The sequence below is a fragment of the Bactrocera tryoni genome, chromosome 1, assembly GCF_016617805.1.
Source record: "Bactrocera tryoni isolate S06 chromosome 1, CSIRO_BtryS06_freeze2, whole genome shotgun sequence".
NCBI classification, from domain to species: Eukaryota; Metazoa; Arthropoda; class Insecta; order Diptera; family Tephritidae; genus Bactrocera; species Bactrocera tryoni.
The window spans coordinates 48,549,855-48,566,236 of NC_052499.1; the positions used below are offsets into that span (position 1 = coordinate 48,549,855).

General features: G+C 31.4%; 2 protein-coding genes across 2 annotated transcripts; both read right to left on the bottom strand.

Moving 5' to 3' along the window:
- Positions 1-117: 117 nt before the first annotated feature.
- Positions 118-11,699, bottom strand: LOC120771385 (carbonic anhydrase 2-like). The gene is made up of 7 exons (XM_040099392.1): positions 11,654-11,699; positions 4,256-4,377; positions 1,009-1,099; positions 653-918; positions 438-588; positions 295-374; positions 118-231 (listed from the first exon to the last, which is right to left on the bottom strand). The coding sequence occupies exons 1-7, from the start codon at positions 11,697-11,699 to the stop codon at positions 118-120; spliced, it is 870 nt and encodes a 289-aa protein (XP_039955326.1).
- Positions 11,700-14,214: 2,515 nt separating this feature from the next.
- LOC120778244 (protein spindle-F) lies at positions 14,215-15,992 on the bottom strand. The gene is made up of 2 exons (XM_040110009.1): positions 15,066-15,992; positions 14,215-14,997 (listed from the first exon to the last, which is right to left on the bottom strand). The coding sequence occupies exons 1-2, from the start codon at positions 15,829-15,831 to the stop codon at positions 14,624-14,626; spliced, it is 1,140 nt and encodes a 379-aa protein (XP_039965943.1). The 5' UTR covers positions 15,832-15,992; the 3' UTR covers positions 14,215-14,623.
- Positions 15,993-16,382: the final 390 nt, after the last annotated feature.

The window sequence follows — 16,382 nt, forward strand, 5'->3', positions numbered from 1 at the left end:
TTATTACAATAAAAATCGGTTTCAAAACTAAATAATTAAAACTAAATTAAATAAATTAGATTCGGCTTTAGTCTTCAACAATGGATGCCATTGTAGTGGTCAGTTCAGTAAAGCACGCTAAATACCGCCTTTACGCCGATAAACCTGGCGCCTATTCAATGCTTGCAATGGCCGATAGTTGTTCCATAACGGTGCACCATTGGTCTGTCTCAGTTCGAAGAATCTTTGGATCTATGCAAAAGCGTTGGGGAATTAAGAAAAAAATGAAATTAAGCATTATGTACAGTTGTTTACCATTTCACGTGATATCAAAAGCGGTCTGGGAAAAACGTGCCAGGTAACCGCTTCCGAACAGGGCGGTGTGGTCAGTGAGCCTGAAAATGTTTGGTATCAAATTATCACCAAAATATAAATATATGCATGCATGTGTCAGGCACCTCTGTAGGCGAAAAAGTTTCGGGTATCCACATCACCCAGAAAGTGATTCAAGCTAAGTTGATTAATGATAGTCGTGTTCGTGTTGGCCGCCCGCACTCTGGGTAATGAATTGAAAACTATATTCAGGCCTGGGTAATAAGTTTGCGGAATCTATGAAGCACAGACATTTATTATGCGTAAGAAATAAACATTTCCAGCTATACGCCACACTTACGTCCACAATGTTAATCATAACGGCCAACACAGCCAAACCGTCTGGATGTTGCATTGCTTCCTGTGCGTTGCCATATTTCATATTTTTATGCACAATGTGGATTTCCACATCGTAACGGTAACCATTTACGGTGTGCTCCGAACCCCTAGCACCACCTGGCGCACCCCAATGAAAATGCACCGACTGCGCTTCGTAGACGCCATCCAACAGACCGCCTGTGATAGTTGGTCGCGGTCCACGTACAGTCTCCGGCAGTGCTATGTCAGCTGTTAAGTATGACAGAGTGTTATTCAATTCAGTCTTGGAATTTGTTGTTGCCATAAAGAAATTTGTATGTAAGTATGTATGTGGGTTACCTGTGTGACCGTTATTGACGAGCGTCAGTCGGCCAGCGAACGGCTGTGCATAGTTTCTGAACTTCAAAGCCGGCTTGAGCGATCCGATAGACTGAAAATGAACACAAACAAAAAGTATGAGAAATGAGAAACAAATATAAAATTATAAAAGAATTGAAGCATCCCATATCGTCACTTAATATGTCAGTAATTAGAATTAATATATCAACGCAAAACTGGTAACACGTAAGTATATTAATTATGCAATTTGCTAATTTGACAATTAAGAAACGAACACACTTCACTATGTGTCGGTATGTTATATATGTATACCATAGATCTATGGTACACTAAAGTTTTCATTTGGTTGTGTTTGAAATTGAGTTATTTGCTTTAGCAAATATGACAGATTTATGCAAATGTTATGACATAGAATTAATTATGTCATACGTGATGACAATAAAAATAATAGTCTGTATAGATGTTATGATGGTATAAATTATTTGATTTAATTATGAAATATCTCTAATTATTATTTCAGAGGCTCCTCCTCTTGAAGATAATAATGAAATTAATTTTGAGGGTTAGATACTGCTATATAAAAAAAAAACAAGAAAAAACGTTAACTTCGGCTGCACCGAAGCTAATATACCCTTCACAGGTACATTTCTTTTAGTAACTATGTGTTCAGTTTGTATGGAAGCTATATGCTATAGTAATCCGATCTGAACAATTTCTTCGGAGATTACATTGTTGCCTTAGAAAATAACATATACCAAATTTCGTGAATATATCTTGTCAAATGTGAAAGTTTTCCATACAAGAACTTGATTCCGATCGTTCAGTTTGTATGGTAGCTATATGCTATAGTGGTCCGATATCGGCCGTTCCTACAAATGAGTAGCTTCTTGAAGAGAAAATGATGTTTGCAAAATTTCAAAACGATATCTTAAAAACTGAAGGACTAGTTCGTACATATAGACAGACAGACAGACGGACATGGTTAAATCGACTCAGCTCAACATACTGATCATTTATATATATACTTTATAGGGTCTCTCACGATTCCTTCTGGGTGTTACAAACTTCGTGACAAACTTAATATACCCTGTTCAGGGTATAATTATGACCTACGTGTAGTTTAATGATAGACATTTTGTTCTATTGATATCACTTCGCAGTGCTTAGTTGCTAACGGGTCTAGAAATAATGTCATGTTCCCTGTCATCTAGTTAAGATTCAGCAATTTTTTTCTATTTTTGAGTTGGGAAATAGATAGGAGAAAATAGATCTCATGCAGATTTTTTTTGTACTATTATTAAAACGTGAATAATGTAACCCATAGCGCCAGTAAAGAAGAAAACGTGAAAAATTTTAACTATGTCTGTTATTGGGCTTATCTCGAAATTGCAGCATAGTCTTGTCTAGTGCTATAATACTCAGTTTGAATTGATATTATAGACTTTGAATGAGATTCTTTTTAATGAAAAAACATTTGAAATTCAAGCTTCAAATATCACCAGTCTTTACGTTAGTTTAGTTGTAAAAGCTACAAGGTTTGACCAGAGACTAAGATCTGGTACCACGGTGGATAGTTAGCTCTTGGAGCTCGCTCCAATCTGCTCATTGGCTTTGGCATTTTGTGGAGATTTGTGGTGGATGTGGTTTAAACCTAAAGGCAGGTAGAATTGAAAATGCTATTCAGTGTGGAGTCGCACTGCGGCCGTGTGCCAGATTCATAGCACGGCAGATGTTTTAGATCGGCCTCGAACGCGGTCAAGGCGTTAAAGGTGTACCTTATACCCAATCAATTGGAACCAAATAATTGTTTTAATTTATGTGCTTTTAAGCACCGTGAGGTTAGATCATCGACGGTAGATACTCACGTAAATCACAATGAGTTTTCTGAAGGCACAGATTATTGGAAATGTTTCAGAGTCAATCGAAGTCATCGGTAGATTCAATCGGTTCTATAGAATAGCTTAATTAGGTGTTTGGCAAATCAGATCAATATTAATCTGCCGAAGCCGTAATGCTAACCTTTTCTCAAAACAGAATTAAAAAAAACATTTCCAAAACGCTATGACTTTTTTCGACTCGCCAAAGGTTTTGAAGAGCGAATAGAACAAAAAATAAAATATTAAATTCAAATGGATAACTTTGCTGTCAACGTTTTAATAAGAGAGCAGAACGCAATCGTAGCGAGTAGAGAACTGACGAATCGAGGACGTCGTGTATTACTTCTGAATAGCTCGTGGCTAATTTCTAGAGTTTTCAAAATAATATACATACATAAGTACTTGGGAAACCATAAAATAAATTCAGGTAACTCTAGATTAATGATGAAACTTTGATAATCCGAGTACTCGGAATGCATAGTACTCGGAGTTTCTTAAGTTTTGGTACTCGGATTATTCAAAATTATTCGATTCGCCACATTATCCGATTGGGAATGTGGGAAATTGAACAGTGTAATAATGCAAAGAGTCAACCTGAAACAGAAGACTTATACAATGGTAAAGCAGACTTTCTTTTGAGTTAAGCTGATGTTTCTTAAAGGGTTATATACAGTTAGAATTTTCGAAACATCGATTCTTTTTTATTATATTTTCTTAATGTACATAAATTTAAGAATACGTACAAAAAAGGCGTTTGAGAGTGTTGGAAGTGAATTCCAAACTTTGAACGCATTTTTCTCAAAATGGTGTTTTCAAAGTCGAAAATAATAACAATAAAAAAAATATATAAAATAAATATTTTTTATAAACAATTTAAGGCCGAAATTCTAGTCAAAAATCTATTTCGGTTTTTTGAGAAACCGCCATTTTGTCCAAAAATTGTGTTTTGCTTTTTACTTTCCTTAGATTAATTAATAGTTTTAACATTACTTTAACGAAATCTGTTCGGTTTTTTAATATCAGAGGATGCAATTCAGACATATGTATAGTGATCGCCGCAAAAGGATTTTTTTGAGTGGAGCTCCGGGAGATAAGCTGTAGTTCCTTTCCAAATAAATATTTTTACAATATTAAGTCTTAAAATACAGTTAAAAGATACCATAATATCTGTATACATTTTTGGATTAAACAATTGAAAGGTTTTCTCAGAAAAAATTCTGGAACGTTCGCTTTTTTCGGCCTGTATAAAACCACTTAAATTGTGGTTTGCTATCAACAAAGTTCTAGTTATGGTATATTTGAATATATGGTATATATGTACAATGACGTTTAAGAATCAGCTACAAAAGTATCCAATACACAAAACTTACCGTATAATGATCCAAATTGATCGGCGACTGTTGCGATCCACCACAAGTTGGATAATCTGCGATCCATCTATTTGTATCACGGTAATCCCACTGTGGCGCACTCTGATCCGCTATTTGGCGGGCTGAACAATGCAATGCAATTGAAAAGAAGAAACAACATGTGCATAAATAATAAATAAAACTTGTTTAACAATAATTACTTAATAAAGGCAATAGTAGTTTGCCAAAAAATTTGCAATAAAAAAGTGGAAATAAATTAAGCGTGACCTAACATAACAGCTGCGAGTTTGACGTTTGACTCGGTTTATATTAATGAAAATATACATACATACATACTTGTATGTATGTGTGAGTCGGAGCAACTTCAAACATTTACTTATGCATTTCTAATGAGACGTAACGCTCTGTTGTAGATCACTAATGCGAGTTGTTGTTGCATGAAATGGAAAGTGAACCATATACTTGTATCTCACTACCTACCTATGTATGGCACATAGAAAAGATACTCGTATGTAAATGTATACGAACAAAAACAATGTCAAGAAAGAAGATCGCTCCAAAATATAAATTATGTTATGCTCAACGACATATGAACATACATTTTTACATACTAATATTTATTTATACATACGGATGTATATACTCGTATATAATAGGTATTTATAATTTATGCGCACATATAATATTTTTCTGGAAGAATTGTTATTTTCATTCTTTTGAGATTTATTTGTGGTTTTGATTTCAGTTTTGCACAATTCCAAGTTGATTTCAATAAAAATTTGGCTCATTTTGTATACCGTTATACGCAAGTGTACATATGTATGGTATGGTATATGCATATCTGTTGTTAATATTTATAGAATGTGTGACTATCCTGAGCAATACTTGGTTGTGCTTAGTCAGCCAGTGACGCAATTTTGTCCAAGAAATCTGTTTCAATTTCGAATTTTGAAAAAAGTGTGGCACGCGCTTTTATTCCAAAAAATGTTGCATGATTAAGTGGAATTTAAATAAGCCTCTTTATTAGAATATTTCAAGAATAAATAAAAGCAGTTATTTACGGTAATATGATGAACACATGTACGTAAATACAGTTATTTATTATCCATTAAGAGCCATAATTGTCAACATTTAAAAAAGCTTCTTCATTTTAGCAGAAACAACAACAGAACAAACTAAATATGCAAACATTTTTCATACACATTGTGACAAAAAGCACCCGGAAATTGTAATTTTATCTCAAATTTTGTATTTCTAATCAAATTTTGTGTGCGGAATCGTTGTTAATGTTGGAAAAGGCTTACGGTGATTCAGTTCTATCATAAACACAAGCCTACGAGTGGTACAAATTGTTCAAAGACGGTTGAGAGATCGTCGAAGACATGCCACGTTCTGGACGACTTTCGATCTCTTCAACTGATGAAAATATTAAAAAAAAATGAAGAATATGGTGGTTGAAAATCATCAGGCAAGTGCTAGAGAGATTCTTTTGCCAGCTCGATAACTCTCGCGAGTCCGTTCGAGTGATTTTGGTGAATATTTTGGGTATGAATCGCGTTTTTGCTCGATTCTGAATTCTTTTGGAAAAGAGTTACGGTACCGTGGACATGCTTGATCGTGCGAATTCCGATCCCACATTCATATAGAGCATTACAACTGCTGATGAGGCAGGAGTTTTGTGAGGGAGGGCAAAACGAGTCAAGAAATGGACCGAATTTAAAGCCAAAAATACAATGAATACCATCGATCGATCACCGTATTCACCAGATTTGGCTCCGTGTGATTTTTTCATGTTGAACCCTGGATCCATTTTCAGTCGATCGAAGATATGAAATAAAATTCACTGAAGGAGCTGAAGACCATCCCGAATGGTGGTTATGAAAAATGTTTCGAGGGCCGGAAAAATCGTTGCCATAAGTGTATTACATCTGGTGGTGATTACTATGAAGGAGACAATATAAATATTGATGAATAATTAAATATTTTCTTATTTACATATTCCGGGTATGTTTTTGTCACAACGTATTACGATGACACTAAAGGTATTTTAGCACTAGTTTCAGCTAGTTGGACAATTTTTAATAGTTGCGAATATATTTGCATATTTTTGAATGGAATTCCATGCCCAAAAAAGTTGCTGATGGTTGTTGTAAAACGTAGTAAATGATTAACATTGATATATTTTTTTTTACGGTATTATGCTCTAACTGACGGGTTTTGACCATTTTTCAAAGGTTTATTAAATAATTAATAGGCACGAAGCGATTTCATGCGAAAATGTAAAGTAAGTTTACTATTTTTATAGATTAAGTGACTTAGTAGTAACTGTAGGTCACGATATTTTCGAAAAAGATAACAAATAGGGAAGTGAAAGTGTGTGGAGTTGCGTTTATAGTGGCTAAGAGGATTTTCTCAAACAAGCAATAAATTAACGATCAGCTGAGAAATGATTAAATATGTTTACTAGGTCTTCAAGAAGAAAGTATGAAATATGGATCACGACAGTTTCGTGCCGGTACTTTTTTGGTGTGCGTTTGACAGCAATAAACTATGATTTGTGACGTCATGATTAAAATGAAAGAAAAGCTTTTGGCAATAAGTTTGACAGCTTTAATGTGTTGCCGCTTCACAACATTTTGTTAATAACGTATAACTTATAACAAACTGTGACAACTGTCCCTTTTTACCCTTTTTAATGATATAGAAAAATATCATTACAGTAAAAAATAATTTTATTTTCATTCTTTGCCATTTAAAAATATCAAAAAAAGTGTAGAATAAAAGTGTATTACCAAAACCAGTATAAAAAAATAAAAAAAGATCATTTCTTTATTACAACATTGGCTCAAGTGCAAAAACACCAAAATAGCAATAAAACAAAGTAACCTTGAGGCGTGAGAAAATTACCGCAACATTGTTACAAAAAAAAATTATTATTGAATAAATTATTTTCTAATATAATTAACAATGCTTCGAAACTCGTTCCATAGCTCATATCGGTAAAAGCATGCGGTTTGGTAAAACCCATGTCATATTGATAAGCTTTTTTTTGGCAATTAAACCGCTAATCGAGAACACAATAACAAAACGAAAACCAAACATTTTTGCCGGTAAATTACACAGTCACCGCGTGGCCGGTTGAAAATTACGAAGCTGAGATGATGACTTGGAAAATCCAAAGCAAACCTTTTGGGCACCAGCTTTTTATTTACATTTCTTTTGACCAAGTTTTAACGGGGTCATTACACCGAACAAACAATTTTCATTTCAGCAAATTTAAAGTTGGGATACCTTATATGGAATTTTACTTTGATACTATTTTTTAGAAATAATTATTAAGTGTTCTACCATTCCTTGCCATGTTTCATATTAATTCAATAAAATATCAATTAAAAAGTGCTTATAATTAAAAAACAATAATAAAATTAATTTAAAAATAATATTTCAATTTAAGATACCAAAGTGTTTGAAAGTAATAAATCAAAATTTTTGATTATGACAAAGATAATGAATTTTCAGCATCGAATCGAAAATGAATATTTTTGCGCTTTGAGACTTAGTTATTTATACACAACTCATTTTGCATAATCATAACGGGTGATCCAAGTATAAGTACTTTTTTCAATACCCTTTTTTTGATAGATCACGCGTGGGTCGTGTCAAGCTGTCATGTTTTTTTTGTTCAGTCTAGTTTGGCATTTTAACATGGCAAGACTTACGCCTGAACAACTTTTAGAAAACATTAAATATTATTACGAAAATTTACGTTCTGTAGAGAATGTGTTTCGCGCTTGGCTCAAGTTATGGTCAACATAATCGGTCTAAAATACAGCAGCCGTACCTGAGAGTGTACACGAAGACCGTGGAAGTTGATTCGACGCCGTTCGCTCGGACTGACGTATGGAACGACTTGGCGCATTTTACGTCAAAATCTTAAATTAAAAGTGTACAAATTACAGCAAGAATTGAAGCTGCTCGACCTTCACAAACGGCATCGTTTCGCTCTATGGGCTCTTGAAAAGTTCCAAGAAGATCCGACATTTTCGAGTCAAATTTTGTTCATTTCTGGCTCAATGGGTATGTAAACAAGCGAAATTGCCGCATTTGGTACGAAGAGACCTGAAGAGATTCAAGAGTTGCCATTTCAACCAGAAAAAACTACGATTTGGTATGGTTTGCGGACCGGTGGAATGATCAGTTCATATTTCTTCAAAAATGATGTCGGTAAAAAATTGTGCTACGAAACCGACTATTTAATGCCTGAAATTGAAGCTCGTGATTCCAACGACATTTGATTTCAACAAGACGGCGCCAGTTCCCACACATCGCCTCAATCAATTTAATTATTGAGAGAACGCTTCGGTGAGTAGATAATTTCACGTTATGAGCCGGTTCTTTTAGTCACCAAGATCGTGTGATATCACACCGTTAGACTTTTTCCTATAAAGATATGTAAAATCTAAAGTATATACGGACTCTCCCGCTTCGATTCAGGTTTTGGAGCAAAACATCACGCGTATCATTCGCCAGTTACCAGTCGAAATGCTCGAATGAGTCATCGAAAATTGGACTCAACGGATGGACCATCTGATACGTAACCGCGGTCAACATTTGAAAAAGATAATCTTCAACAAATAAATGTCAAAGAATGTTCTCTTGAACAATTACAAACATTCACCACTAAATTTGAAGTTTCTGTATTTTTTCTTGAAAAGAGTAGGGAAGCTCCATATCAGCCTTTATTATCGCCGGAATTTAGTATATTTGTATATGAAGGGCTTTTTCTTAAAAAAATATTGGAAATTAACATAGCGATCAAAATCAAATCCTTATATGGAAAACTGTTTTGCTTGTGTAGGGTATTATGGCTGCGGTGTAAACGAAGAATAGAAATAGATACATGTATATTTAAAATTTGTTAAATAAAATTTAAAAATCGTCCTATGGATATAACTTTTATATTTTTTACAATATTTAATATAATAGCTATTTTTTATAAATTTTGCGAGCAGTTTTATAAGAGATTAAAATTATTTAAATTTTATAAATTACGATTTTTAATTTAATTTTTTTATTATTTTCCAATATATGTATGTATATTAATTAAAAATATATACACATTTTATTTATTTTTATTTCCTTTTACTATTTTTGCAAAATAATAAATAAATTTAAATAATTGATTTTTTCATATATATTTTTTATAATTTAATTATTAATATTTTTCAATATATATAAAATAAATATATACTATTTATTCTTATTTCCTTTTATTATTTTTAAACGTTATAATATTTAAAACTTTTAATATGAAGTTAATAATAATTTAAAATTTTATACAAGAAAAATTTAAAAATTATTTCAGGGATATATTTACATATGCATGTATGTAATTAAAATTTTTTATTATGTAATATTTAATATTATGGCCATTTGTTTGTAATTTTTCCTCCAATTTCAAAACTTATTTAAATATTTCTGAATTAAATTTTAAAAATTTTTTTGTTTGCAAAATTTTTTAATATTATTATTAATTTAATTTTGTTATATTATTTAATAAACATAAATTGAATTATTTATTTAATTAATTATTTTTTTTTATTTTATTCTTGTTTACAAATTATAGTGATTAATTTTATATTTAATTTTTAATACAATTTAATTAAAAATGGACTAAAAATTGTATTTTATTTCCTTTTATATTATTATATTAAATATTTTATTTTTTTCATTAAAATTTTAATTATTCGTATTTGTTTTATAAAATGATGAATTAAAAAAAAATTTTTTTGTTTGATTTTTAATATTTTTTTGCTATGATATTATATTATATATGTAATTTTATGTACCAAATATATATTAATAAAACAAAAACTAATTTTATTTAATTTTTGTTTAAATTTTAACCATAAATATATTTTTTATTAAATTTTTTATTATTATTTATGTTTCATTTAAAAATTATAATACTTAATTTCACACATATTTTTTAATACTGAAAAATTTATGTTTTAGTAAATTAAATTTACTTTTTCCTCGTTTTTTAAATTTTTTAGTTATAATATTATGTATGTAATTATATACATTTACTATAATATTTCATTTGAAATATAATTTTTCATATTTTTAAATAAATATAATTTTAAAAATATTATTATTTCCTTGTGCTTTATTTAATTTTTCGTTTAAATTTTAAACATTGTTTTTTAATATAAAATTTTAAATTTTAAACATTTTTTTAATATAAATTAAAAACAAAAATATATTTTTATTTAATTGCATGTTATTCTTTATGTTTCGTTTAAAATTTATAATACATACATATGTAATTTCACATATAATTTTTAATATTAAAAAATTTATGTGTTAATTAAGTTTTATTATTATTTTTTTTTCGCTTTAAAAGTTATAATATTTCATTTCATATTCAATTTTTTATATATGTTTAAAAGCATATATATATGAATTAAAAATATTTTTGTAATTATTTTTTTGTTTTTTTTTAATACTATATAATGTTATATGATATTAATATACATATATACTATAATGTTTCATTTCATATTCAATATTTAGTAATTTTAAACAAAAATATATTTCTATCGTTAAAAGTAATGATACTTCATTTCACATACATATGTATGTATAATTTTGATTATATAAATATAAATTAAAATATTAATTTATGTAATTATGTTTTTTAACATATTTTTTTTTGTTTGGAAATTAAATAATCTATGTATACATTTAATAATTTTAATTAATTTTTTTTATTATTAATTTATTTATGTTTCAAATTATTTTATTTTTTTATTATTTATGTTTTGTTTAAAAGTTGTAATATAATTCACATTTAACTTTTAATATTTGTTTTAAATAAATACTAAAAAAATAAATTAAAATAAATATTTTTTGTTATTATTTATGTTTTGTCGCTTCGAAAGTTTCATTTCATATTTATTAGTTTCCTGTATTATTTTTAAATACATATGTATATATATAAATTAAAAAAATATACACATAAATATATTATTTTTTTTTTTACATATTTTTCTTTTTTCCGCTTAAAAATTTTATTATATGGTATTTTTATTATTTTTTTAATAATTTTTTTGTTTGCAAAATAGGGTAATTATTATTATTAATTTTTTATTGTTTTATTATATTTTCGTTTGTAATATTTCATTTCACATATTTTTTTGGATTATTCAAGGTCCAGCTCCTTTAATTTAGCACAAACTATTTTTTAATATTAATATTTTTTTAATAATATTAATATTCTTAAATATTTACTTAATTCACACATAACTATGTATCACCATTTCCATATATAATTATCCTTTCTATGAGCAATTTTTCAATTTGTATGAGTCCTTTAAAAGCAAATGCAACAATTACCAGCCAAAAGCTGCAGAAACAGCAACAACGGTTTTCTTAGCACCATTTTAACGCGAAAATTATTTATAAAAAAATAATTGTAAACTTTCGAATTTTCAGAATTTCACTTCAAATGAATTTTGCTTAAGAAGCTCAATAGCGCTATGACCGCGTTGACATCGACGAAACTAAACTAAATACAGTTAAAATGCGATCATGCCAGCGAGCGTTGCAGATCGGTTATTGGTGCGATTAAATAAAGCACTGCTCTGGCGACTGCATCAATTTATATACAAGAAGCAAAACAGAGCAACGCCAAGCCGGCTAGCCAAGCGCTGCTTGAGCGAACACACACACACACACGCGCGCAAGTGGCCGGAAGCACCTGAATTTGCAAGAGATCAGACCAAGCTGCGAAGCCGGCAAATGTATGCGCATAAAAACAAGTGTGCGCCTAGTTAAACTCATAGGCATTTACATATACACACGCATACATAGATTATGCATGTGTGTGCGTATGAGCGCCGAAAAACGCCTGGAAGTGTTTATTGTTTTTGCGCCGCCGCACGGATTCTGTTTTGGAATATGCGGAGATAATGGTGTGGTTTACCGTATTCATGTACAACACACACACATATGCGCATATATGGATACACTGAAATATGTTTACATTTGTTTATGTGTGTTTGTTGTAGCCCTGCGGTTATTGCTTGCAGCGGTTCCGGTAGCCGAAAAGTAGGCGTCTCAAGCCGCCGAGTTTTGTCTTATCAGTTCACACACACACACATATCCATATGTAAATACCCACATGCACAGGTGAGCGCGTATAAGTGAAAGGTATGATATAATTATGAGAATTCTTGCGTTTGTAGCAACAACAACAACAACCACTTGGTCAAAAGTTTTTCTGGTGCGATATTAAGAAAAAAAAACCGGTTAATTGCTAATAATATACAATTTATGACAAAATAGCACAAATGTTAAGAGTAAAAAATGCTGTGTATTCTCAATTGTAGCAAATACAATTAGTTGCTAAGGTTTAAGAATGTGTGTTCATATCTACATGTGTGTGTGTATGTATCTTTTTTTATTAAAAAACTTACTTTAGCTTACTAAATAGCCCTGCTATTCATTTGGCTGGTAAAATTTTCATTCAATATTTTACAAAGCAAAAATGCCGATGGCCATGTTGGCCATCTTTGGGTTATTCCCATTTAGTCATGGGAGCCTAATCATACATACGCATAATTTTTGGTAAATTGTGTTTAGAAACTCGTTATTACTCACTGAATTTGTTAATCAGTTTTCTATAAAATAAAATATGAGGTTTAAGCTTGGATGTTATACATATATGGGTATTCTGCCCTTCGATGGCGATCATGAAAACATCTTGTACTGATTTTTTTGCCCAGAATACGGCTAGCACGGATAATAAATTGACACATTTCTTTTAATTCGGACTGACAAACGAACGATTGAAGATGCGAGAGACTAAGCTGAGACAGTATTTATCTCACCAGAGACCAATAATCTTCTTCACCGGAAGAACTGTTTTCAAAGAATGCGAAAAAAATTCCACCCGTCAGAAATTGTGATGCCCAACCTTTTCTGTGGTTCTCAATGTATGTCAAATATGAACTCAAAGTGTGATCTACACTGACTAACTGGACGAAGGCAACATGGTCAAAGAATTATGAAGTCTATGCAAAGCCGCAGAAAAACATGCTCTGCCTTCATGACAACACACCGACACTTTGTCGCAAGGTCTAAATTGATCGAATTATGGTAGACTACGAAGTGCTAACTCATCAACCGAATTCTCCATTCTTTTTGTTTTGTGAAAACTTGAAAAAGTCACTTGCGGGTCAGAAATTTAAGTCAAATGAGGAGAGTAGCGGCGCCATGAAAGCTTGCTTTGTATACTGCCAGAAACCATATTTTTCAAACGAGTTAAAAAAGCTGGCGTATTGCTGAGGCAAGTGTATTGTGCTAAAGGAAGAATTGGTGTTGAGAACTAAATGCAATTTTTACAAAACTTCCCACTTTTGCAGTTTAAGCATGTATCGGAGCGCCCTCGTAAGACATACATACATACATACATACTTTTCACTTCAATTCCCAAAACAGCCGGTTCTACGTTACTGCATTTGACCCGGAATTTATTCGGTCAAAGGCTGTTATTTTGAAGATCTAACCACGTTTGGATATTTAAAAAAATTATATTTTACATATTTTTTCAAGAATTTTGAACTTACTTATTTGGATTTTTCACTCCGATCTCAATGGAGTACATTAAAAAAACTGTTCTCTCGATAACCTAAAAAAGTGTGTACCGAATTTTGAAAATCTTTTCTCATATATCGTTCAATACTATGAGCTCCACGTTTTGACTGCCAGCATTTCAAAGTCTTCGCATTTACGTATTTTTTTCATTCGGTTACTTGTTACTTACCGATCCCAAAAGGGTCTCAACTTTATTTTGGCCTTGAATTCATATAAAAATTTATATAGCTTTTATAAATTATTAATATTCTAAAGAAAAAAACACTTTTTTTTTTTTAGATTTGAGAGAGAAATAAATGTTTAAATACATACATATATATTTAAAAATTTCATGTAATTTTACATAACATACCAATCATATTTAATGCATAGATAAGTAATTTATTTCTAAGAACATATGTTTACTCATTTTATTTGAGTTAGCTAAATTTATGTAGAATAATTTAGTACTTCATATTGAATACTAGACGGTTTCCCATATATTTTTTAAAGCAATTTTCATCGTATAATATTACATAAAATACTTAAATAATTAATATTGTAAATGTATTACACCATTGGCTTCGTACAAAACAACACACTATTTATTATATCAATGAATTTCTTCAACAAAATCAGTCCATTATAGCCACAAGCACGCAGTAGTATAACTTCATTAAATCGCTGTGCATCTCATAATTCTGAGGAAAAGTAGATTTTCGGGTTTTGTCAGAATTCAATATCGTCCCTGTCGAGGAAGTGCGCTTCGACATGTTGTTGGAATGCTTCCCACGCAATTGAGCCGTCATATTTTCTGCCACACATTGGACACACACGTTCAGTGGCATCCATATTGAGTACATTTTGTACTTTGTCATAATATGCATCAACGCCTAAGAAGGTTTCTTCTTCCTCCGCTTCATTGGTGCATGACAGGTCTTCTTCTACTGCTTCGTTAGATCCGGACCATGCTTTATTGCCTTTGGACACGTTATTCTTATTTATATGCATTATTTCACTAAGACTTTCGTCAGTTTCTAGACTTTTGTCAGCCATTTCGGGTTTCTGCGATTTCTTCGCACAATCTGCGCACGGCTGCAGTGCTGTAAGTATATATAAAATGTATTAATAAATGTATGTGCTGTTACAAATCAAATTTTTGACGGTTTACCAATTCTAGTCTCGATGACAGTAAGTGCAGAATTTAGTTCCTGTTGTTGCTTGAGCGCCTCACGTTGCATTTCCTGCAACCCCTCCATACACTTTTTAGCCACAGACGTGAAGTCTGCATCATCGACATTATTATCGTCTACATTTAAGTAGGCGAATCCCAAGTCACCATCTGCTGGTAGTACATAATCATTATCTTCGACCACGTCACATTTCTGTTCAAGCGCAACTTCCTCCATACTAAGTTCTTTACCATTCGGTATTAGCTTATGGCGTAAATTAGGATTTGGCGAATGTTGTGTAAATGTTTTGGAACGTATAAGATTTTGATTTGAACCGCTACCATTACGGGGGCTTGTTGGATTATCATCTGGCTCATTGCCGGTTGTGTAATCTGGCTCAATAGTAGCACCGCTTTGTCCGGTTTTATCTTTGGCTATTTGTGACAGCCGCGACCATAGTTTTCGATTTTCATTTGAAACCATATTGATGTGTTCGCTTAATTGTTCTTTTTGGCGATTCAACTCCTCGACCTGCACACGCAATTGCAGCAATTCACCCGCCTCAGTATTGACACTGCCATTGCTAGTTAGTGTTGTGTTTGTTTGTTTAGCTCGGTCAGAACGTGCACGTAGATCTTCATTATCTTCTTCCAGCTCAGTCAATCGACGTTGCAGTGCAAGGCATCTTTCCTTCATAGTTTGTAGTGCAACTCGTAGTGCATATTCAGAAGCAAGTACATTGCTAGAGTTTGGCCCTGATTCCATTGCTGCTTGTTGTTTTGTGGTAATGTTTATTTGGCTCTCTTCTTTAAATTAGCATTTGTAATTGCAGATTATGATTTAAACATATATTAAAATCTAAGTAAAACATAGAATATTAAATACAATAAGAAAACAAGCTTAAGAGAATTTGAGTGTGAGACAAAATGCACTAACTGTTATTCATTTTTGACACATAGCATTGTCTTTATTTCGTTGTATCTCCCATTCGTAATAAACACCTACTAAGGTGGTTTGTCAAGCATTAGATATAAAAATATTTTATCAATGTTAAAATCATAATTAATAATATGATTGATTCTCGATTTTCAGAAGGGTCTAATGAATCCAAATTTCAAAATTTGCCTGCGAGTAATATATGTTAGATATTTCTTTAGTGAAAAAAAACAGAAGGGTCTTAACATTTAATATGCAAACCTGATCGGAAAACACTAAAAATTTAATAAAAGAAAACTAAAACCCTTCATAGTTATTCGATAGAAGAATCTTTTAAAAAGCGAAAATTTTATTGCTTTATATCGTTTTTAACAACTCTG

What these genes read in the sequence shown, in the direction of transcription:
- LOC120778244 (XM_040110009.1), bottom strand. Translation starts at nt 15,831, where the DNA reads ATGGAATCAGGGCCAAACTCTAGCAATGTACTTGCTTCTGAATATGCA. An exon ending in TGTCATCGAGACTAGAATTG is followed by an intron (nt 14,998 to 15,065) that starts GTAAACCGTCAA and finishes ATATACTTACAG; the next exon opens with CACTGCAGCCGTGCGCAGAT.
- LOC120771385 (XM_040099392.1), bottom strand. Translation starts at nt 11,699, where the DNA reads ATGGTGCTAAGAAAACCGTTGTTGCTGTTTCTGCAGCTTTTGGCTG. An exon ending in GTTTCTGCAGCTTTTGGCTG is followed by an intron (nt 4,378 to 11,653) that starts GTAATTGTTGCA and finishes TGCATTGTTCAG; the next exon opens with CCCGCCAAATAGCGGATCAG. An exon ending in CGTCAATAACGGTCACACAG is followed by an intron (nt 919 to 1,008) that starts GTAACCCACATA and finishes CATACTTAACAG; the next exon opens with CTGACATAGCACTGCCGGAG.